Source organism: Rhinopithecus roxellana, chromosome 1 (assembly GCF_007565055.1).
Source record: "Rhinopithecus roxellana isolate Shanxi Qingling chromosome 1, ASM756505v1, whole genome shotgun sequence".
Classification (NCBI taxonomy): Eukaryota; Metazoa; Chordata; class Mammalia; order Primates; family Cercopithecidae; genus Rhinopithecus; species Rhinopithecus roxellana.
In genome coordinates, this window is record NC_044549.1 from 76,631,952 (window position 1) to 76,657,550 (window position 25,599).

The 25,599-nt window shown below is 40.8% G+C and overlaps 1 protein-coding gene across 2 annotated transcripts in view; it reads left to right on the forward strand.

The window, feature by feature from the left end:
• Positions 1 to 25,599, forward strand: part of CACNA2D3 (calcium voltage-gated channel auxiliary subunit alpha2delta 3) — a 958,335-nt gene that overhangs the window by 685,631 nt on the left and 247,105 nt on the right. Inside the window, exon 14 of one of the 2 annotated variants that reach the window (XM_030926087.1) lies at positions 13,148 to 13,165. The exons of the other annotated variant lie outside the window; for it this stretch is intronic. Within the exon in view, the coding sequence (XP_030781947.1) occupies positions 13,148 to 13,165 (18 nt within the window). The remainder of the gene's footprint in view (positions 1 to 13,147; positions 13,166 to 25,599) is intronic. 2 annotated transcript variants of the gene reach the window in all.

Below are 25,599 nucleotides of genomic sequence, written 5' to 3' on the forward strand. Positions count from 1 at the left end.
GTCGGGCATGGTGGCTCACGTCTGTAATCGAGCACTTTGGGAGGCCGAGGCAGGTGGATCATGAGGTCAGGAGATTGAGACCACCCTGGCCAATATGGTGAAACCCCATCTCTAAAAACACAAAAAATACAAGAAAAAAAAAATTAGCCAGGTGTGGTGGTGTGCACCTGTAGTCCCAGCTACTCAGGAGGCTGAAGCAGGAGAATCGCTTGAACCTGAGAGACAGAGGTTTCAGTGAGTCAAGATCATGCCACTGCACTCCACCCTGGGCAACAGAGACTCCATCTCAAAGGAAACATCTCAACAGAGTGAGACTCCATCTCAAAAAAAAAAAAAAAAAAAAGAATGGACCAGAGTTTAGCAAGAAGAATACCACCTCTTCCACTACAGCATGTGTCTCTGTAATGTGAATTAGCTCCCACATAATTGGTAAATAGAGAATGATGTTACAAGACAGAATCGCACTGGGTCATATGACATTTTTCCTGTGCTGCTAGAGTTTTGCACCACTAAGGAAACAACAGGTGAAAGCAGAGTACACCAACCCAGTAGCGAGCAGCAGCCTGCAGAGAGGCACGTTTCAGCACACAGAGTTTTTCACTTAAATCTCTTCCTCTGGGCTCCAGCTGGTCCCATGTTCTGTCTTGGACGTGTTCCCTGTTTGTTTCACCCCAGACCTGAACCTTTTGCCCTTGCTTCACTGCAGACTCTTGAGTTTTCAGTAATTTTCTTCTGAGGGATTTTCATGCCGCCTTTTGTAGGGAATATGAAGACCCTTTCATCTTTTTGGTTTAAGGACGCTGCCTCAGTGCTTCCTTAAACCTCCTGCCTTCAGGTTATCGACTCTTTCTTTAAAAAATGATAAAGTAATTTAATGTTTTAATCAAAACCTTAACATGTCATTTTAATTGTGCTAATAGTTTATGAAAGTTGTGATTGTTTTTGTTTGGTGTTCTAGTTACCAACTTTCTAAGAGTTTGAGCTGTCTGTCCTAATCCTATTTTTCCCATAAGTTCTGTTGTTTTTAGTGTGCAGTTTTACAGAAGGTGAGGTTTCTCACTAATATGTATCATATCATAGCAGAAATGCCTGGAGTTGTACTTATTTCACGCTCATTGTTGTTTTTATATTATAGACCAGGTCTGTGGCTAAAAAATATGGCACCAGCATTTTGCCTCCAGCTTTGAGAGTGTATAGACTGCATATTTACTTGATTCAGCCACCTTTGATGTTTTCTGCTATGACAAAAACTGTTTATATACTCTTCCCACTGCAGACATGGAGGATGACTGAAGATTTTGTTCACTTTACAGTGAACAAAGTGTATGTGTTGGGGGAAGTTCTTTCTGTTTGTCATTCTTGGGGGCCCAGTATTTCTAGTTAAGTTGCTACACAGATTTCTTTGTGGTTCAGCAGTTTGTCAGATCTCTGCAAGTTCTCTCTTGAAGACATCTGTTGAGTGAAGTAATGGCTTCACTGCAGACTCTTGGGTTTTCAGTAATTTTCTTCTGAGGGATTTTCATGCCGCCTTTTGTAGGGAATATGAAGACCCTTTCATCTTTTTAGAGAGTTTCAAGTTCTTTGGCTCCCATCTCCCCTCGTGAGGTTTTCCTTGGAGGACCATTCTGGACATTATTGACTCTCTGGGTTCTCCATGTCTATAACCTGCCAAACAGGCTCTCTGCCTCACACAGCAAGGCCATGTCTGTCCCAGGTGGCTGCAGAGCCAGGTGACGGGAGGCTGAAAGGAAATATCAGTACCTTCCTCTACTGCACCCCCATTGGTACTTCTCTTCCTCTGTCCCTTTCCTCCCCTAACTTTCTCGGCATAGTGTTTCCTTATATGGACCTACATTGGCTCCAAGCTCACAATCTCAGAGGAATTACATGACATGCATAAATTATGAAACATTTTTGCAAATTAAGTTTTAATTAAAACCAGCAGCTTAGAGCATCCAACTGGAAGCAGTCACAATGTTGAAAAGTGACACTGGTAGGGTGGGAGTTCAGGAGAAGGTCTGAGTGGCTTTGCATCCTGTTTGGATATTTCCAAAATGAATGCTGCAGAAAAGAGCTTCCTTCCATATCAGACCCTCCTTAATCTACACTGCTGCCTTTGATGAATCCCTTTATGTCTTTAGACCCTGGACATGCCATGGGGACCAATATAATTTTCAAGCAGGAAATACAAATGCATCCTCATTGTAGTTTTATCTGGACTTTGCCAAATTTCCGTTTGGTTCTACCAGTCTGCATTCTCACAGAGAACTGGCAGAGCCTCCAGCTCCCCCACGTTACCAAAACTCCAATTCAGATCACTTTTCAGCCGGATGATCACCCAAAATAAGGCTGAAGAATGACAATTTTAATTGGAACCTTATTTTTCAGATACAATGCAGAGTGCAAGCCTGATGAGAAATGACTTCTTATTGTGAGAATTTTCAGGACATTATAATGAGCAAAATGTCTGGGGTCTTCCCTCCACTGATACTCCTTAGCTATATGTAACGTGAGACTTGTTCTGGTCTGCCCATTAATAATCCACATTTTTCAGCATCTCAAAGAATGTCTGCCATCAAGTGAGTAATTTATGCAGGCTTGCCTTTCATCTAGGCAGGGCTATACTGCTAGAGCAAAAACTCCAGATCTTTTCATTCAAAATTAAGTTTGAAAATCTGACCTTCAGTGACCAGTCCACATTGCTGCTAACTAATCTGGTGTGGTGGATGATGTGGTGCTCTCTATAGACCTGCAGCAGAACTAGCCACTTGGCCATTCAGGAATTTTGAAGTTTAATATTCTCTATGCCTTTTAACTCTTTCAGACCCTGGGAAAGGCTTATCCAGATAATCTGTATTTTAAAATTACTGGAATATCTTTTTTTTTTTTTTCTTGGAGTCTCACTCTGTCACCCAGGCTGGAGTACAGTGGTGTGATCTCAGCTCACTGTAACCTCTGCCTCCCAGGCTCAAGAGATTCTAATGCCTCAGCCTCCTGAGTAGCTGGGACTAGAGGCGCCCAGCAGCAAGCATGGCTAATTTTTGTATTTTTTATTAGAGACAGGGTTTCGCCATGTTGGCCAGGCTGGTGTCAAACTCCAGACCGCAAGTGATCTGCCCATGTTGGCCTCCCAAAGTGCTGAGGTTACAGGCGTGAGCCACCGTGCCCCGCCTGGAATATCTTCAAAAATGATAATACATAGTGTTGGCTTGGGGGGGTGGTACAATGAACATCAGAAAGAGAGAACCTTGGTCAGAGTGTAACTTGGGACAACTTTTCTTGAGAGTATTTGGACTGAAATGTGCAATACTCTTTGACCAATAATTCATCTTCCTGAAAAGTTGAGAGGGTACTTAACAGTTTGACTGCGAGGATGTCCATTACTGTGCCATTCATGTTAGTGACAGCCTAGATCTCTAATAATAAGGAATTCAGTAAGTAACTTATTACATATGCAAATAATTTAAATATCATGAAGTCATTTAGCATGAAATTAATTGAGATCAGTGGTGGATATTAGCATCATAGGGAGCTTTAAGTGTCTTTTTTTGGGCCTATCTTTTGTATCTAATTTTCTACAAAAAAATAGCATTGTGTGATTTTTAAAAAGAAACACGTAGAGAAGTATATGTGTTGCCAAGAAGGGTCTTTCTGTTCATCTTTTCCTTGCTTTTAAACATACCGTTGGAAAAGAAAAAAAAATTGAAGTCCCATCCATACCCCAAACTAGAGATTGAGAAATCACTTAAATTATATATGTCCTGGTAAGATAATACCCAAATTCATAAAAGCAACAAAATTTGGAATACATAGATACCATTTTACCCCTAAGTCTTTCCAACAAAATTGGAAGGACTTACTGATATGCAGCAAAAATTAGAATGAGGACATGAATAGTTTTAAAGTAGTAAAGTCAGCTATGTTTTTTTGCTTTTGTTGACCCTGTTTTTATCTTATCTCCCCCCCCCCCCCCCCCCCCCCCCCGGCAGGGTTATCTCTCTACCTCTGTTCTTACTCTTTCGTCCTCCTCTTCCTGCTTCAACATCACCATAATGGCAAAGGGGTTAGCTGAAACCGTGCAGCTGGGGGAGGTCACTCAATTAGGGATTATGGAGTGAGCAGCAGGGTGCCCACATTTAAAGAGCTAGAGAAGGTATATGGAGTGAAGGAAGTAGCACACTGGCACTCATGGGAAAGCCGGGATAGGGAGGGAGAAGATTCCAAGGAGAAGGGTGTTCAGAGAGATACCTTTTGTCTCCTTGACCTATCCAATATTATTATAAAGACCAGAATAGCTTCTAGACTTTGGAGAAATATGATCCCCTATGTGTTTGTAAGGAAATTTCATGCATAACATTGGAAATCTTTTGAGGAAATTACTCCTGAGTATTTTTGAAGCTGAGCAAACAGTTATGGAAATATTTTGTTGAATCCCTTTATTTGTACAAGTCAAATCTCGTTGTGATCTGCCATGGTGTGTACCTAAGAGATGGCCAACTGCAGGTTTCTATGAAAATAATAAGAAAAATTCAGTTCACTCAAGATGCTCGAACAGCTTGTACTGAGCTGGAAGCCATTAGAAGCTAGGTCCCATGGATGTGGGATCAGAAGACACCATGGGTGCTGAGCTCTGCTATCTCACTGCCATGCCCTCCCTGCTGTTGGCTTCACTCTCAGGCCTATTTGATGATCTGTCCCCAGTAGTTTAGTTCTAGGTCTTTCCTCCCAGATTCTAGTCAAGAGGAAAGCTAGCAGGGGAAAAATGGGAGAGGAGTGTAATTGAAAAGTCTTGATTAGGTCACACGTCTACCCTGAGCCAATTGCTGTGGCCAACGGAAAGTGATGAGTTGACGGCTTGGTTCTGGGTAATGTCCACATCATGGGGCTTGGCCTCTTACCTAGGGCAAGGGATGCTCTGAAGGAAAGGGGTTAGATAATGAACATAAAGAGACAAATGTTCTAGATTTCTCATCTGTAAAATTGTAGTAATAACACTATTATTAGAGATAGGAGTCACACTCTGCCTAATACCTTGCTCAGACCCTATCATTTCTTCACTAACCCACTGTGATGTAGCAATGGCTCAGTGAGAGGGGTTCTGATACCAGATCTGTAGGATCACCTGTGGATCATGAGGTTGGTGATTAGTGTAACCTCTCATATGCTCTCAGATTGGAGCCAGCCCTAAATACTCTGGAGGTTACAAAGTCAAGGGATAAAAACAGCACCTGTTATGGGCCAGCTGTTTTTGTAAAGACTCAATATGCATTAGCTCGTTTAATCCTCACATTAATCTCTTGAAATAATGTTATTACTACTGTTTTACAGATGAGACCTCTAGTGTTCAGAGACACTATATTGTTGTCCAGGTTCTTATGGCTACTAAGTGGTAGAGGTAGTATTTGAAAGCTGGTCTACCAAGCTCCAAGGCACTGTTTCCTCCTTATGGCTTTATGCTTCTTCTTTCTTAGAGAAGGATTCTTATAAGTGGAGCGGCTGCGGAAAATGGAGAGGGACGATCCTAGCCGTTCTCCCTCCTCCCTTCTTCTTTCTTTTTTTTTCTTTCTTTTTTTCTTTCTTTCTTTCTTTTTTCTTTCTTTCTTTCTTCTTTCTTTCTTTCTTCTTTCTTTTTCTTTTTTCTTTCTTCTCTCTCTTTCTTTCTTTCTTTCTTTTTTTTTCTTTCTTTCTTTCTCTTTTTCTGTCCCTCTTTTTTTTCTTTTCTCTCTCTCTTTCCCTCCCTCCCCTCCTCCCTCCCTCTCTCTCCTTCCTTCCTTCCTTCCTTCCTTCCTTCCTTCCTTCCTTCTTTTTCTTTCTTTCTTTCTTTCCCTCTCCTTCCTTCTTTCCTTCCTTCCTTCTCTCTCTTTCTCTCTCTCTTTCTCCCCTTCTCCCCCTCCCTCCCTTCCTTCTTTCTTCCTCTCTTCCTCCGTTCCTTCCCTTTCCTCCTTCTTCTCTCCCCTCTTCCTGTTTTCTTTTTCTCTCCCTCCCTGATCTTTTTTTCTTTCTTTCCCATTTCCCTCTTTCCCTCCTTCCTTCTTTTCAACAAATATACGCTTTAATTCTTACCTAGGGCCAGACATAGGTCTGATTCCTAGGAATACAACAATGAATGAGGTAGATACAGTCCCTTGGTAGATCTTATATGGAGAGGTCATCAAAAAACCTAAACAAGTAAACAGGAAGATTACAGAGGGCAACAAATGCTAAGACAGGAATAAACAAGATGATGTTATAGAAAGACACTTGGGGTAGAGATAATAACACTTGCCAAGAGAGGTGCCATCAGAGCTGAGATCTGACAGATGGGGAGGGAATCAGTGAGGCAGGTAAGTGAGGTAGTCAGAGAACTGACATGGAGTTGTGGGGACAGAGCATTAACCAATCAGATGAAAGAGCCCCACAAAGGCTTTAAGGCAAGTAAGACTTGAAGAACAGGCTGCCAAGTACCAGGCTTATACTTTCAGATTATTCTGGGTGCCATGTAAAGGAAGGATTAGATTGGAAGGCAGGAGTGAACCTGGAGAGACCAGATAAGCAGCAGTGGTGGCTTGGTGTGGGGTGGCAGAAGTGGATGGATGTGAGACAGAACCTGCGCTGCCAATTCTTAGCTCATCAGAGACCCCTTGGCATAGGTTGTAGAGTTTGAGCCATTTAACAGAACTTTCTTTGCTCTGTAGTAGAGTAGGGATCTTTATCCACATTGCTTAATGAAGAAGAATGGAAGATTATTCGTGCAAGCATCCACAAGGAAAAAAATGAACACACAGAACCTTAGCAGCAAGCAGGGATTGATCATTCATTCATGAGGCCCGAGGCAAAGGGCCAGTTTTACAAATGGAATAAACATATGTAGGCCAGGCTTTTTTTGTTTTACACAGTTGGCAGGAAAATACTTTGTTTCCTATTTGGTCTTTACATATTTCATGGTGAAATGTATTGTTTTGATCAATAGATCTTTAATTGGAGTTTTATATTTGAAAAAGAGTCCACTCAAGTTTGGAATGTCGTTGAGCTAGAGCACTAGATGTCCCCTCGATCACCCCCATGGCTCTGTGTGACACTCTGAGGTGGAAATGAAGTGAATTAGGAGAGTTAAAACAAAAACATGTCCCTCTGCTCGGTGGGTATTTTTGTTTTTGAAATAAGTTTATCGGGGCCTCAGAGCTCTTCCTCAGATCTCCTTGTGCCTCACCTGTTGTTCCTCACAGGTTGCGTGCATTGGCCCCACCTCATCACATGGGCTGTCCCTGGTGGGATGTCCATGACTGAGTTCCGGGCTCTCGCTCTCCTCTGCCTGCATTCACCTCTTCGGTAACCTCATCTACATGCAGACAGTAACCAAGCTCAGGCCTCCTCCCAGGACATGAGCTTCATATTTCCAGCTGCCTACCCTACACCTCTGCCTGCAAGCCTAAGAGACATCTTGAACTTTTCTTAACTTTAGACAAAGCTGAATTCTTGGTGTTTTTCCTCAACTATGCTTCTCCCATACTCATCTTCTCAGTATGCCTCTCGCGTGGTCATCTTCTCAGTAAATGGCAGCTCCATTTTTGCATTTATCGAGGCCAAACCTTGGTCGCATATTTGATGTCTCTCCTATCATCATCCAGGCTATCATCTTGATTCTCAACTCTACCTAGGGTCAGACTATTTATTGCCTGCTGCTGCCTCCATGCCACCAGTGTGCACTAATCCTGTTCTCCCTCAGTTTGTTTGTTTGCTTATTTGTTTTGTTTTGTTTTGTTTTGTTTTTGAGATGGCATCTCACTCTGTCACCCAGACTGGAGTGCAGTGGCGTGATCTTGGCTCACTGCAACCTCCACCTCCCAGGTGCATGCAATTCTCCTTCAGCCTCCCAAGTAGCTGGGATTATAGGCACACTCCACCATGCCCAGCTAATTTTTTTGTATTTTTAGTAGAGACAGGGTTTCGCCATGTTGGCCAGGCTGGTTTCAAACTCCTGACCTCAGGTGATCTGCTCACCTCGGTCTCCCAAAGTGCTGGGACCACTGGCATGAGCCACCGCACCCGGCCTCCATCAGTTCTTATCTAGACCATTCAATAGCCTCCTCACCGGTCTTCCTTCTCAAATTCTGTCTTTGTTGCTCTCTGGCTTTGTGATCTTGTAGTTTGAACATCTGCAGAATTAGAGTAATAATAGAACTTACCTAATAAGATTACTGTGAGTTTTCAATAAGTTAATATAGGTAAAGCACTTCGAATGGTGGATAGCATGTCACAGCTATCATAATCACCTGTCATTACTGCTGTCCTCAATGTCCTAGTGCATTACTGTCAGCCTTAAGATAACCTCATAGGCCAGAATGACTGCTAGAGCTCTAGCCATCACATCCACCTTCTTGGCAGCAGGATGGAGGGAGTCCTTTTAAAGACACCATCTGGAAGAGCCACATCCATGCATATCTCATTGGCCATGACCGAACCCACTTAACCGCCCCTATCTTTAATAGAGTCATTTAGCTGAGCTTGGCTAAAATTGGGGTTTCTGGTACCAAAAAAGAAAAGCAGCATGGCAGTAACTTTGCTACCAATTGCAGGTATGTGGTACTATGAAGGCCTGCGAAAAGAGCATATGACAAGAGAGGGTAAACAAGTCTTTTTTGAGACACAGAAAACTGACCAGAGAAATAGGTGTTTGCCAGGCAAGTGGAGAGGAGTCTTAGGAAGAGTTCCAGGATGAGAGGACAGAACAAATGTATGTGACCGGAGAGGGCATGGACAATCTTCGTGCTGTACCATTCACCTGATACACCACATGTTGAAAACCATGGTGGCTGGGTTCTCTGTCCTCCATCCAGACTCTTCCATAAGGAATGGTGCCAGGATTTTTCATCCCTGCTTTCCTTTGTGGGTTGCCCAGATGGAATGGCCCATGAGGTCCCCAAGTCCTTTGGGGGTGTGGGTTTGTGCTGCTACTGTGTGGTCGTGTGAGAAGTAGCACTGGTTGGGGCAGATGTGGGTCCACACAGAGCCTTGTCCTTAACTTTCAACAGGAACATTTCCTGACTAGGTGACCTTGGTTAGGTACTTCACCATTCTAAATATTGTCTGTTTCCTTACCTATAAACTGAGAAGATACAAATATCTAATCCCGAGATTCACTACAAAAAGCAAAAGAGCTAAAACTGATCAAGCATTTAACCAGGTACCTGGTTTAAGGAAAAAATCCAATCAACAGTGAGTATTTCTGTTACTGCTGTCACCTTTATCTTCATCATTTCCTCTCCTTCATTCCCTTCTGAATACACACTCTCCATGTTTGAATGTGAAGTGTCACCTGAAATGTATCCCGCACCCAGCTTTTCCTTAGGAGTGTGTAAACCCACACAGCACACTACAACTTTTTTCTTTATCCTTCTTTTGGAAAAATGACTTGAGGATGTATTCAGTTATACAGAGAATCTTACAATCTGAATTGTGGGCCAGGAAGGAACCCAATGCTGCCTGTCCAGACCCCTTCATGGAGTAAATGAGGAAATAGACCCAGCAAGGCAGAGCCTGGTTGGTAATGCCTCTGACAAGGTGGCTTTGAAGAAGAAAACATCTCCCCCGTGTGTTGAGGAAGAGATGTCACCTCATCTGGGGCCTCATGATGATAAGAAGTGCCCAGGCTGGTTTTATGCTTATCCAGGAGTCACTGAGACAGTCACTCATAGACAGACACCTACACCAGGCATGTGGGAATGTAAGTTTCAAATCTGTTCCTCTAGCAGATATAGTTTTCTCTTGAAGGCCATCAGCTTGGGTGATTAACATGATGGTGGTGGGGTGTTGATTCAAAGATTCAAGGCAGTTACCCCGATTATCTTTCCTTGGCATCAACTCTGGGCTTATCCTAGTAATAAGGTAGCTTATTTAACAAGGAAAGTACCAGTTACAGGTTAGAGGACTTCACACATACGTATGGGGAAGATGCCTTCTCTGCCCTCTTGAAGTTTGTGACCTAGCAGGATAGAAGGGCATGACATGAAAAAAATTGCATAGTCACTAGAGTTGTGCTCAGAACTATAGAGAAAAAGCGCAGGAAATGTTTTGCCATTTCTTATTTATAGCAAATGCTGCTGTCTGGTTATAATATTCCTCCTTCCTTCCTTCCTTCCTTCCTTCCTTCCTTCCTTTCTTTTTTTTTTTTTTTTTTTTTTTTTGAGACAGGATCTCACTCTGTTGCCCAGGCTGGAGTGCAGTAGCACTGTCAGGGCTCACTGCAGCCTCAACATCCTGGGCTCAGGTGATTCCCCCCACCTCAGCCTTCTGAGTAGCTGGGACTACAGGCATGTGCCACCATTCTCAGCTAATTTTTTTGTATTTTTTGTAGAGATGGAGTTTTACTATGTTGCCTAGGCTGGTCTCAAACTCCTGGACTCAAGCAATCTGCCCACCTTGACTTCCCAAAGTACTGGGATTACAGGCATAAGCCACTGCACCTGGCCAGTGATAAAATTCTTTCCAATGAAACTCAGGCATGACTTCAGGATCCTTCTCAACATAGCCTTTCATCTAGCCATTGCTAATTAGTCAGAGCTGGTTCTTGAGGCAAAACCTAGCAGCCATCCAAGACCTGACCATTCCCCAGCCCTCTCTCCATCATCCAAGTTACAGACAAGCACACTGGCCACAGGCTGGAAGGCATGTGCCTCAAGACTTGAGCCAGAGGCCAAAGCGGACCAGGTATCTGGCTGATCTGGCCCCTAGGGCAGGGGCCTGCATGCAAGTCATAAATGCTGGGTGGTGATGTGTTGGAGAGCCAGCTCTCAGCAGCAGCATCTGTGGCCACAGAGGATCTGATGTAAATGTGTACTATTCTACACTGAGACTCCTTCAGAGAGGTCCAGCCAGCTGAGGGCATCAGAAGCTGTAATTTACATTATTTCAAAGCTCCAGTAGGAAAGTTGCTCTTTGTTCTCCTATGTTATTGCTTGAGGAAAATACATGTTTTGCGGGGAGGTTGAGGGCAGTCTTAAACTAAGGACATCACCACAAAGACCTGGTCTGTCATTTTCCTTCCCAGGATTTCTTCCCATGTGCTTAAATGGATGAATCAAAAAGAGGTGTTTCCTGCTCAACAAAGATAAAATTGAGAGAGAGAGAGAGAGAAAGAAAGGGCAGCTCTCCTGTCAAAGAGGCCTGCAAAGTCCAGCAGTTTGTGCAGGGCTTCACTTTGGTATTTATTTTGCACTCCATCAAACATTTGTCATACTCATGGCCCCTTGCTTTCACAGGACATAGCTGTGATTCAGCACGAACACTTTCCTAAGAAAATATACATTTTTCCTTCCCCAATGTTCATGTATCCAAGGTTTCTTTTCTGTTGTGTGAAAAGATGTTTAATATTTGAGAATCTTTTTTTAAAGCGATTCCTCATTTTAAACTCAGTTTCTCACCTCGTGGTCCATTTTTTTCTGAACTCTTGAAAAGCACTGGAGGAGCTCATGAGCTTCCTTTTTGAATAATTCAGCCTTAACTAGGAGGAATGAATCAGGAAAACATCCTCGTATTTCTGTCTTCTTAAATTGGGAGACCTGTGTAAGATAAAAGTGTTGGAAATTGAGTGTTGGAGAAGTTGGAATCTGCTTTTCATAGACATTCTCAATACCATTTTGGAGACATCTCTGAGATCCAAAATATCTTGTTTGTTTGGTTCTGCTCTTTGTGGGCTCCATCCATAGGGGCAGGGGTTTAGGACAAGTTTAAGAGAGCCCTGTTCTTCGTGTATCAGAAGAGAAAGCATTCTTCCCAGAGTAAAAAGAATGGGAAAGTCTGATGATTCAAGTGGAGACCTTAAGATGTCTGATTTAGTTGCTTTGCATTTTCTAGCACTTCTGATGTCATAAGCTCTAGAGAGACAGAGAGCAAATTTACTATCACAATTCCCAAGTATTTGGGGTCTTTATTTATGTGTGAATTGAGTTGAATTTGTCTGTTCTAAAGTCGGGCAGCACAGTCCTGTAATTCTTTATCTATGGGACATTGTATAATTACTTAACCTTTAAGTTCCATTTTAGTTTTCCTCTGTAAAATAGGGATACCTAGCATTAGGTTGCTGTGATTTAATGGGATAATACAAGGACGTAACAAAGTGCCTGGTGACAAGTTCATACTTGATAAATGTTAGTCCCTATGATGAAAAATAAATCTTGGTAATGATGTAATTCTTAGATTGAGTATTTAATACATGGATAATGTTAATTCCATTCCAGATTAGAAAAATGCTTTTCAAAAACACTGCATGCTATAATGGCAGTCATAATACTGTGGCGTTAAACCGTAGCCTAATACTCTCAACACAGAAATATAGACAAATATGTCTCGTAATTGTTCATCTTTTTCCACATACCTATTAATTTCAGTTCCTTGCCTGTGCCACTGGGAAAGCTGTTATGTCTTACTTTATGGATTGACTGACTGCCTTTTCCTTGTTCTTAGAACATCAGCTTTACTTTAAATGCACAAATGCTTGTGCATACTTCCTTAACCACCAATAAAGGGAACAGTTAATGTGCTACAAAGCAAGAAAAATTGACTTTAAAAACAAGCATTTCTCTAACAGTCTTACCTTTATATACAGTAGGGTTTCTCAACTTTGGCACTATGGATATATGGCCTGGGCAATTTCTTTTTGTTGGGGACTGTCTTGTGCATTGTAAGATGTTCCACAGTATCCCTTGGCCTCTACCCTCTAGAGGCCAACAGCTCTCGCTCCCTTCCCTTTCACCCCGTAGTTGTGACCACCCCAAATGTCTCCAGATAGCCCTCGTCCAGTTGAAAACTGCTGGTCAAAGGAAGAAGGAACTAGGTCATGGAATTGTGCCCTTTGGATTATTGGATAGAAGAGCCTTGGTTCCAGCTTTATAGGAACTTATCAGCTGCTTTGGGTGTGGTGATTCCCAAAACACATGCTGGAAAGCTCATAGATTAACTGTTGATACCACAAATTCAGAAAGCAGGTCAAATAATCAGCACTGTAGTTTTGTTTTGAAAAATAACTTGCTTTACCTCTATTATACTCATCTCCCCATTTTGGTTCCTCCATTTGCAAATGGCAACAAAATGAAGTTTTACCATTAATCTTAATTACTTGTATAATGATCAACTTTTTTCTTTTTTGTTTTGTTTTGTTTTCCCCCTTCAGCTCCCTCAGGCACAAAAGGTAAATTCTCTTCTGTCACATTCCAGTCACCCCCAGAACTCACGAGTCGTGCATGCCTCCATGGTGTTGTACATTTGGCACTGTTAATGACCAGTGAAATGGTTTTCTTCCACAGCTTCAGAAACCTGAAGTTGGGCAGGAACAGAGAGGCCAGCAGACTCAGTTGTCCACTGCTCCTTTGCTGAGTTAGTCCCTCCAAAGGACCCTATGGTGGCCAGTGATTGGGAGGTGAATCCATGCCCAACTGTTTCTCTAAGAATTATCAAATAATAGGTCAATAATAAGTTTGGTGCATTCCTTCCAACATAGCATTCCAGGCCTTCTCTGAGATAATTTTTAGGGACACAAATAATGTGAGTAATTTGTAAGGCATGGTAACCAAGTTTAAATTCGGGGCTCCTAAGCCAAATCTCTGAAAACTCTTCTTGGATTTTATTAATTGTAAAAATCAGCAGCTCCTTTGCTGGCCTCATCATCCCAGAGACCATAAGAGCGAATTTCTTGCCAATGGCCAGACCCTTTCACTGGTCCTCATTGTCTGAGATGATCTAGTTCCACCATCTAGAATGTTCTCTGTCCAGAAAGACTCCATGTGGTTGCAGGGATGGCTTTGCTGTGTCACCCTCATAGCATGTCATCGTATCCTAAGGACATTTATGTCATAAAATATGTCGCTCAGTGCCTGCTGCATTGTTCTTGTGTGTTTCACAAACATAAGCAAGACTTCTGGAAGACAGCAATTTCTGGGGGCCAGATGTTGTGTTTCAAGAGTTAAGGTAGGACGTCACCCTGAAATTTAAACAGCATCTCCTAAGCTCTCCAGTTTAGAGCAAAGATGATTTGGTTCCTTCTCATTGAGAGAGAGCACAACTGTTCTACTAAAGACAGTCTGTTCAGACCATATGGACAACCAGAGGCCTAGAAATCATTACACAATTACTCAGATATATTTGAGGTATTTAAACAAGGCAAGACATGCTAGTGTGTGACTTGGCTTGTGGTAATGTTTGATTACACTTCAATGCCATCAAAAAAGGACTGAACACTTCATTAAAAGTTAAAGTATTCAAGGCTCACAACAGCTTCCAGGGTAAATAAATGGTCAGAATTTCAGATTGTTTGGAAGGCTCAATGTCTTTGATAGGACATGCTTTCTTAATTACCTACATTTGAATTTTTTTGACAGAGAGACTTCACAAATTCTGTGCCTAAAAATGGACCAGCTTCCACTTATTGACATTTATTCATCAAATTTCCACCAGTGCATATACAAAGTATTCCTGTTACAGAAAAACTTCATGAATTGGAGGTGCCATCAGCCATAGAATTTTATTTTATTTTATTTTAGTTTTTGAGACAGAGTCTCGCTGTGTCATGCAGGCTGGAGTGCAATGGTGCGATCTCGGCTCACTGCAACCTCCACCTCCCGAGTTCAAGCAATTCTCCTTTCTCAGCCTCCCGAATAGCTGGGACTACAGACATGCACCACCGCACATGGCTTATTTTTGTATTTTTAGTAGAGACAGGGTTTCGCCATGTTGGCTAGGCTGATCTTGAACTCCTGACCTCAGGTGATCTGCCCGCCTCAGCCTCGAAATGCTGGGATTACAGGCATGAACCACCGTGCCCAGCCAGCCATAGAATTTTAAAACGAAGTTCAAAACAAAGCAACACAGAATATAGAAGAACAAGTGTTGCTGGGCTATGTAATTATTCAGTAGCAGTTACTTCATTGCATTAGCTTCTTCTATCATCATGTATTGACTCACATCATATGCCCTGCAAAATGGAACATTTTATTGTGGTCATATAAAGTCCAGAGTCAAGGAAGATGACTCAGCTGGCTTCTAATTTTTTTTTCCTGTCTTCGAATGATGTCAGACATCCCAAGGGACTTGTTGTGTAGCCCTGTGTGAAAAGGAATAGCTTTGCCTTCTTTTCCTATCATGGCTAGAAATTGTCTTTTTTCTGTTAAAATAGAGAAAGGCTACCTTACAAAATATTAAGAGATCTATGCGACATGGTTTCAGAACCCTTTGGGGGTAGTTTCTGGGAAATTCAGCTCTTTGAAGAAGGAGTTTGAAAATAAACCTCAGGTATCTAGACTGGAGGGTAAGAGGAGTTGAGGGAGAGGTGCACCACAGGTTGAAGGCATCCTCCCGAAGCCTGCAAGTCTCCACCTGGTGTTGTACTAGCATCCCTGCCCCCAGCTCTCCTTCCCACCCCTTCCCCAGTATTACCTCAGTGACACTTGCAGAGGCCTTTGCTAGAAGAATGAGGTTCTTGCAAGTGTCAACTTTCCTTAGATTTACTGTCTTGCTGCTTGACCAGCAAAGGAATGTGGTGGTTCCATTTTAGCCTTCATCCACTTGTTACCATGGGTGAGTTACTTAACCTCTCTAAGCCTACATGTTTTTATTTATTTAAGGAGAATGATAAACTAACTTTCCACTTTTGTTTTGAAAGTTACTTCTCTTACCTGTTCCTTGCACGGAGCCTAGCATATGCTAGACCCTCAAAATGTAGAGTTCTCATTACCACTTGACTTAACTTGACCCCTGGTGCTTCAGAGCACATCAAGAGAACAGTCATATGTGAGGGGTGGTCTGGGACCTCTGCCCAGTGTTTTGTGATTCTGACTCAAGCCTAATGAATAACTGGGAGAGGGCAAAAGAGCCCAGCAGGTATGGGTGCTACCCCCATTTCATTAGAAACTCTGTGGTTGGGCCAGGCACGGTGGCTCACACCTGTAATCCTAGCACTTTGGGAGGCTGAGGCAGGTGAATCACGAGGTCAGGAGATCGAGACCATCCTGGCCAACATGGTGAAACCCCATCTCTACTAAAAATACACAAATTAGCTGGGCGTGGTGGCACGCACCTATAGTTCCAGCTACTCGAGAGGCTGAGGCAGGAGAATTGCTTGAACCTGGGAGGCGGAGGTTGCAGTGAGCCAAGATCACGCATTGCACTCCAGCCTGGTGACAGGGTGAGACTCCACCTCAAAACAACAACAACAAAACTCTGTGCTTGAACTAACTGCACCTTCTTCATGTAGTCGGAAAGAAATGGAGATTGGTCTTGAAATACAAACAAAGCAAAAACATGTAGGGAGGATTGTTTTGAGAGGTTTCTTCCTAATGCCTTTGACATCACCCATAGATTTCACCCATCTGTGGCCATGATTCCAATTAGCTCTTTCCAAACCCCCGAGTTTGTTGTTCCAGGAGTGAAAGAGAGGCACCCCAGCCGCTACAGCTTTGGCCTACTTTTCACATGAGGTCATGAGTGCATACATTGGACCATATGGTGTCTGCATTTGTGCTGTGTGTTTGTTGGAATCTGACTTTGTATCATCTGCAACTATTTTCTCTATAAATATTTTAAATAGTTATGTCTCTGTAAACATACTTATTTTAATCTCTTGGCTGATCAGCAACTAAAAATGTCCCATTTGGGTGTCCCTCTTATGTGTAGCAGCCATTAAATGACTGTTGTCTGTAAGTTATGGTTTTCATGATTCTAATATTTTGAGGGTCTTCCAAAACTTCACTTCTAGTGCTTTATGACAATGTTTTAGAACAACAATTTGAAAAAATATATATTATTTTTTCTATGATTCCTAAGCATCTCCAAGATAATTCCTAGACTCTATAAATGTCAAGCCTTGATATAAAATTGGAGTGGCACTAACTGGTGATGAACCTGATAGATATTAAATATTTTTCCCAAATATGGAGGCAGTGTCCTGAAGTTTTGACTAAAAAAAAATGTAGCAATACAGATGCAGCACTTTCAAGGCATCACAAATTCATTCTTCTGAGTAGAAATTGGACCAGTTTCTCTGGTGGATTGATTGTACCTGAATTCAACAGTGAAGAGAGGTCTATGTGTAAAAAATGTCTGCCTTTTTAAAATTCTTCTTTACTTCTACAAAAATGTCCAAGAGATCTGATTTTATGATAATAACATAGCGGAATTACCCAAAGCCATTTACAAATGTATGTTCAATGGTAATACTATTGAACAAAGTAGTCCATTTTTCTAGCTGCATTTTTCTTCACGTAGGTTCTGTCTATAGGAGCTAAACATCAGTTATTCGCTGCAGGATTAATTTAATCAATGTAGGTTTAATCAACGTAGAGTGGGCCTTGAATGTTTAAAGTCAAAAATACTCCTCCGGGAATTCCAAATGTGGCTATTTATGTGGATGAACGTGTCCGGATCCTGGTACCCTTTCCCTTCATTTTCTGCTGCATCCACACAATTTCGGAATCTACCAAAGACCATTTCTTAAAGGTTTCCTAGGTGCTCTATGTCTTTCCTGACACCATATTAGTTAATATCAGCCTGAGAATTTTGAGTAGGCATAAGCATTTTTCACAAAACCATAGTTAAAGCAAACCACATCTCTAATCCTGTTTGGAACAGCAATTGATGCATTCAGGGCTGCGCAGTATGGCAAAATGATCCCTATTTAATAGCCCGACCGCGTGTTTTGTTTCCTGTTAGGAATAGCTTAACTTGCCTCCTTGAACAAACACAGCAGGGTTCAAGATCTGTTGTTCTATGCCTGCTGTGATATTCTGTGCTGCTTAACTTGTATGAGGACTCAGGAGTGCATAAATTAGCTTCTTAAATGGGGGTCGATTTTTGGTCTTTCTTTCAGGATGGAACTGTTTTATTAATTTCTCCCCCTGAGTGCAAATGGCATCCTGAATCTATTTGCATTTTCTCTGTTTCCTTGTTTATATTATATTTTGAAGGAATAAATGGAAGCATTCATTTTTCTAGAGCCTTTCTTTCTTTCTTTCTTTCTTTCTTTCTTTCTTTCTTTCTTTCTTTCTTTCTTTCTTTCTTTCTTTCTTTCTTTCTTTCTGTCTTTCTTTCCTCTGTCTCTCTCTCTCTCTTTCTCATTCCTTAGGTACAAATTTATACAAGTAGAATTTTGCATAGCTCTTATCTCAGGGTAATCAGATTTCAGCAATTGCGAGGCATCATTTATCATTCTTTGCCTCATTTGACTTCTATACTCCGAACAGTTGAATTGACTGTCATTGAAAATAGAAAATTGAAACTTTACAAAGCTGCTGTTTTTGTAGAACTGCAGGTCTAGTGATTTTAGTGTTTCATTACAGTTATATAACCATCTAAATTGATGCAAATGAAGTACAAAACTGAGAACTGATAACTGTTTACATTTGGTTCTGGTTTATGATTCATTTGCTTTCACCTGTACTTTGCTTTGCATGTAAACTATTATGTCTTGTTTTGAAAACCCTGTTTTTCTCCTTATCATTTACTATTTTATAGTAACATGTAAGGTACTTTTTATATGCATTCGCAAGCTGGGGCTGTTAAGATTGATATACTTACAGTCTGAAAAATGATAGCAGCACAATGGGCTACAGTTTAAATTATTGGATCTATTTTGTGAATAAAGCCACGGTGCTAGAAACCAGAGAGCAAGTCTAGTCACTTCAGCTTTTCCCATAGTCAGTGTGAGAGGCTCTGTGGAAATCTGAGTGATGGCATATTGCTCAATGCTAACAATGGTTATATAACTTAGTATTTTGTTTTCTGCCATGGTTCTGTATGAATGTGTCTGTGGCAACCCAGACAGGCTGCTCTGCTGCTGAGGAAGGAGGTGAACTTTGCAAGTGTACCCATGTGAGTCTTGGCTGACCCCTTTTCCATGGCCCTGTCCAACTTTGCACTTGAGACCGTAAATAAATGAATGCAAGACCCTCAGATTCAAAGCGCTTGGCTTCCTAATGGCAGGATAGCCAGCAGGGCAGCACATAGGCACTCCAGCCGAAGCTATGTGTGGGTTCCTGGGGGGCCATGGAGCTCCGTTTGGAAGCAAGATGCTATTTGCATTTCTTTCTTTCTTCTTTTTTTTTTTTTTTTTTTAGACAGAGATTTGATCTTATTACCCGCGCTGGAGTGCAATTGCGCGATCTCGGCTCGCTGCAACCTCTGCCTCCCGGGTTCAAGTGATTCTCTTGCCTCAGCCTCCCGAGTAGCTGGGATTTTAGGCACCTGTCGCCACACCCAGTTAATTTTTATATTTTTAGTAGAGACAGAGTTTCATCATGTTGGCCAGGCTGATCTCCTAACCTCAGGTGATCGACCCGCCTCAGCCTCCCAAAGTGCTGGGATTTCAGGTATGAGCCACTGTGCCTGGCCTGCTATTTGCATTTCTTTTTGAAAAGAAATAATCTGTTCATGTCAAACAACCTCATAGTGTGTGTCTACTTGTGTGTGAAGGGAAAAATCAGGGTTTAGTCCATTTTCAAATTTATTTGAACATTTGTAGTGTTTATGTACTATTTTTATGCTTTATATACTATTTTTCCTGATTATTCAGGAAAAAAAACAAAGTAAAAACACAAGATTCCATTTTATTATTAACTTTTTAAAAGTTTTTTTAGCTTTTACACTTTTATGCATGAAAATTGATAAAAGCCTTCAATAAAACATTACCACTACATACCAATAACTCGCACACTTTCAGCCTTTGACTCAATAACCCTCTTTTGCAGAATCTAGCCTAAATTGGTCAGTGACTTGCAATTTTATTTGTAATGAGGAAAAGAAGAGCTAAAATACCTGAAATGAGAAAGTGGTTGAAAAAGTCACTGAACTTCCAAAAGATAGAATATTAAGAAGCCGTAAACAAAATCATAGTTCAAAAGGATATTTAATAATGTGAGAAAATACATTATTTTAAAATCAGAATGTAAAATTTTATGTACATTATGCTCCTGTTGTGTGTGTGCCTGTGTGTGTACAAACAGATGTACAGAACTGTATTGGAAAGAAATGCATAGCCATACTTAATAGTGGCTATTTCCTAGTGGCAGGATAACAAATATTTATTTTGTTTTCTTAATACATTTTTGCATATTTCAAATTCTGTATGATGAGCATGTATTATTTTTATAAGTAAATGATTATATTTGTAGTACTGAACTAATTGTATTACTCATAAATACACTAAATGAAATAGACTACCAAGAGTTAACCTAACAATTGTCTGCTAAGCCCAGCTCTCCCAAGAAATAAACAAATGAAAAAGTGGGAAACCCAAACTCTGTTGTAAAAATACACATACATAACATGCATTGATTCTTGGTACACACAGCTATAATCAGAAGGACAAAGGTTTATAAACAGTAGGTTGCCTTACATGGGACAAGTCTAAAAGTACCTTTGTTTATCAATAATCCTTATTTTCTACCAAAGGTGATCTACCAATCTTTCTACCAATCTTTAATCAAAGGCTCAGTCCATGTCAGATGCTTAGAGCGACATTGATCTGAGCATGGAAAATCCACAAAAAATGGCAGGTGTGTGGTTAAACCATGGAGGTCACCCACCCTACCTAAGCCTCAAATGGTAGGTGTTGCCTGTCCTCCTCACACCTCTGGTTGGGGGAAGGGCTACCTTGGTTTAAAAATGGAAAAAATGAAGCAGGGTGAAAATGACATCTGCCCAATTTGCTATTTGGGGACTGTTGTACCAAGTTGTGTAACCTCTGGTATTGCACTCATCATTGCAGAAGGGATGCATTCCACTCCTACAGGTGAGGCAAAGAAGCCCATTGCTCTTAAGACTAACTTGAGTCAGCTGGACATGGAATGGAGGCCCCCACCTGTCAGTTCTCATTGGTAACCTTGGACCAGGATACCATCGTCCTGAGCCTTGGTTTTTCTTGTTTTACTGGGGTACAGACATGTCCCTTGTGGGATTTTCCTGAGAGTACAGGAACAGCACCTGCTCAGGGCCCATCCATCCACACCCCGTGCTCAATGAGAGGTAGTGTTGGCCATGGCAGGGGCAGTAATATTATTATTAATGCTAGCAGCATTACACCTTGTTTAATACAGACACATTTGATAAAGTAAAAGCAGAAATGGTTTCTTTAAAAAATAGGCAAAAAGAACTTGGTGTTAAGTTGAAAACCAAAAATTGATTTTACAGTTCCTTACATCTCAATGCTTTCTAGTTTCAGACTTAATTTTTAGTGTCTTAGAAATCCAGTGTCTTCTTTCAAAACTTCTCATTTATTTAAATATGTGAGTCTTTTCTATTTATTTAAATCAAGCACAGTTATAAAGTATGACTCTCTTAAGGTGCTAAAACAATACAAACTCTACTCACAACATTGCTACAATGAAACTGCCTTTTCTTTTGAATGTTAAGGAAACATCTGAGTAAAAACAATGAAATATTAAAAGTTGTTTTCGTCTCAGTCATTCTTACATCCCCAAAGATATAAAAACACCCTTCTTCCTTCTACATAGAAGGGAAGGCAGAGGATTGAGAAAAGTTATTTCATAAAGCCCTTTGAATTGGGATACCATGATATTAATGTCAGCATCACCAATATTTAGCCTGGGTGGTCTTGAAGAGGACATCACAGGACACTCAGTGTTCTGTTTCCTTGCTTCTAGATACAATTCTGTAGGTCATTTTTATTGACACAAAGTTGATCTTGAACTCAATGAGTTGGATTTTCATTTTGGGGTCTCTTCCGTATTTCTTGGTAGATTTAGAACACCTGTATCCATCACTTGACACATGGGGTGTTTCCTGAAATCAACAATGCATGAATCCACACCTTACGGCTAAGGCATTGGAAGAGGCCAGCTAAAGAACAAGTTAAAGGACAGCTGCCAGTATCTTAATGAGATAAAGAGTTAAGCAACCCAGGAAATAAATATATTTTATTTTCTGATTGCATTAGAGAAAGATGACACAAGAACACCATTTTAACACTGAGGTAAATCAGATTCAACACAATTTAGTTACTAATTTGAAAACCAAATCTACATAAAATATAATAAGTCTGTATCAAATCAATGTCAAATCATCATCAGTGATTTTAATCTGACTTTATTAGTTCTCATAGGAAGGGATTTCCTGTGTGGAAGATATACTAGATTAATATGATGAGTTACTCAAGAGAAAACACACATACCATGCATGCGTATGCATAGCTTTTCTTTACTTTTTGGCAAAATTTTTTTTGACAAATCTAATTTTCTGACAAAATTTGTCTACCTGTATTGTTTGTGCACATTAAAACTAAAAAAATTAATTATTTTAATGAAGAAACTGCCTTTCAGTTTTTCTTAGTAAATTGAGCCACATATTTAATGGTCTGGTCATGTTCGACTGCCTGATGCTTTTTCCAGTCATGTTATTCACTGGTCACATCCCCAATTAATGGATATATATCCATTACAAACCCAAATGTAGCCCACTTCCATGAAAACTGAAGGAATGGCTCCGGATGTGCTGCCAGACATCTCATGCCAAAGGATTCAACTGAAATGACCCTCTGGGGTAAACTGGAGCAGTTGTGCAATGCTGTACATCAGTGCTACCAAGAAGTTAAAAAACAAAAAGTTAGATGTTTATCCCTTCAAATTAACTAGAAGGATTTTGGAAAACCCAACCAAGTTTCATGAGGTAGAAAATGTCAAGCAAAGACTAATGCCATGGTATGGATTTTCTTTTTCCAGAAATGACTCACGAAATTGAACCACTTGCTGAATCATGAGCCCTGTGTGCTTGGATGGGACCCATCCACATTTGCCCAGGCCTGGAACACATTAGATGATTTACAGGCTGGGTACTTCTGAAGCATCTGTCCCTCCTTCCCAGACTCCATTCCTCTATAACAACTTCCTTCCCAATGTGCATCCTTCCTAATCTCCTTTAATATTTACGATCATAATATTATAATTAACCACCCCCACCAACTGCTTTCATATTATTTAACTGTTAAAACCAAGATATTCGATCATGGGATAAAGGAAACATGTCTTCTTATTTTGTTTATGCAGTTCAGAAGACAGATGAAGTTCAAATCTTTGGATTTCAAAGAAGTATAAGAGTTTCTCTGGCCTAGTCTGGAATGGTCTTTATGAGATTAATTGCACTTGTCAGATGTCCCAGGCACAGTGCTAGGCACTTTATGTCTATAATGCACTTAATGCTTCTAAGAACTCTAAGGACTTTTCCTATTTAAAGGATGATTTGCTTGATTGCAACCTCCTTTATTACACTTTAAACTCCTGAGGACCAAACATGGCATTTGTCTTTGCACCCCAAAACAGGAGACTGAGGGTGGAGTGGTTACTACATGGGCTCTGACATCAGGTAGACTAAGACTCAGATCTCTATTCTGCTGTTTTCTGTACCTGGAGCAAGGTACTTTGCCTTTTAAACTCCTTCACTTGTAAAATGTGCATAGGCACTTGGAAGGTCTTTGTCAGGGTTCAATTTAAGGCTACGTAGATGCAGAACATTCACAGCAATGTTTGGTAACAAGTGACAAATGATATTTGGCAATGGATATGGAAAGGTAGGCGTGTGGATGGATAGACAGAAGGAAGGATGGAAGGACAGATCAATAAAAATGACTCAGCAAGTTTGAGTAACCTTCTCCAGCATGTTAATGCAGGTCTGTTTGCTTCCGTTTGCTTGTTACTTTTTGTCTTCTCCGTGCTGCTAAGCACATTGCAGTGTTCAACTAAGCTGTGTTTTTTTTTAAGTCCTTTTCCTTTATGGATGTAACATCAGCTGGACATTGTGTACCAGCTTCTCAGCACTTCCTTACAGTCTCAGTCCAACCACATTGATATAGGCAAAACACATGAAGATACTCAGTGAAGGAGCCATGAGCAAGGAGAGGCTGTATAATGTGAAAGAGGGAGCATTAACCCCAGAGTCTTGCCTGAATTCCGTACTGATTTTCTGTGCTTTCTTTCCTCCCTGGGCCTCATTTATGAAATAAATTAAAGCATAGTGTTGGAATAAATTCATGTAAGGACCATTTGCTGAGCATGTCTTGTGTACCATGCTCTGTGCTAAATGCTGTGGATGAAAAGAGGAATCTTTCCCAGCTTCTGCCCTTGGAGTTCACAGGCTCTACACAATTCCCAGTATTTCTTCCAGCCACCGTGTTCAGTGACTTTGCTTCATTAATAGTTTGCACAAATTTTGGTCCTAGATGGTATCTTTGGTTGTAGAATAAATATGATTATCTTTGTAGTGAAGTTTGAGAACATCTGGTTCTCATTTCCACTTAGGGAAGGTTTTATGGAGGAAGCAGCATTTCAGGGGGTCTTTAAACAAGGAGAAGGTTTTGTCCTAGGGCCCCAAAGCTCTGACAGTTGCCTGTGTTTTCAGGCATCTATTTGGAGGTGTCTGAACCACGTTTGTGAAAATATGAACATTTGGCCACCATGGGGGGTCAATTATGTGTCATGGCTCATCATAAATATTGACCAAAATCCAATGCCTCATGATAATTTTCATTGTCATTAGTCCTGGGCATTCTTGAAATAAGCAGGTTATACCCAAATAAACCAACAAAGTAGTTTCTAAGACAGCTTTCAGATATGTTAATCAGTGATATTTTCATGACCATGGCTTTATTTATATATGTTCCTGGTCAAAGGCAGTATCCTCCTTCTATCTAGATGTTTACTCATAAAACATATTCCTTGCTTAATGACATATCCTAGAATCACTGGAACAAAAGGGCAGAATATCAAAATGTTCCTGAATAATAACAATTTTATGAGAAGAGGACTGTTTTTAGATTCTCATATAGATGTTCCAAGATTGTCCAGCATTATATTCACAAAGTTGTCTTCAGTTTGTTAAGAAGAGAAAGAGAACAAACAAATTCAACAATTTAGCTCATACAAGATGCAGTTAAAGTTCAAAGAAGGAAATCTGTTTACTTTTGTATTTAAACAAGTTAAAATGCAGTGAAATCTCATAGAAGAATACAGAATCTCCAAATCTCAAATGCAAGGAATAATGATTCAGTAAGAGGGAAAATGTTTTGGCTAAAAGCAAAATATCTTTTACGTAGTATTCTCAAGGATTTAGTGACACATTTTACCAAGACAATCAAATGAACAACAAGAGGACATGTTACTTGAAAGGTTTACTAACTTCTTATTCTTGTTTGTTATTCTTATTGTAAAGTCTCTCAATTAAACCTCTCACAATCAGCAAACCTCAAGATTATCACTAACAGTAGTGGAAATCTAAAGAATATGAGAGTAAAATCCACAGCCGGAGTCAGATGATATTAATATTAGCAAAGTAGGCAGTATCAATACTGTGGTCCCTTTCCAGGCATGAGATGGAATAGGATTTCCTTGCCCCACATTTCAGTGGATTTTCACCTGTGTTCTTCCTCCAACGGGTGTCTGTATCTCTACTGGGGGTGTGTCTCCAGAGAAAACATCCTCCTGAACATGCCCAGCACAATCTTACTAGATTCTTTCCCTGACATGTCTGCCCAGTATTGAGGGTAAGAGATGTTGTGATGATGGAAGGGGGTGGGAGATTTGGGAGTGGTGGAGGTAGGTGACCATTGAAAGGTTAGGTACAGAAGACATT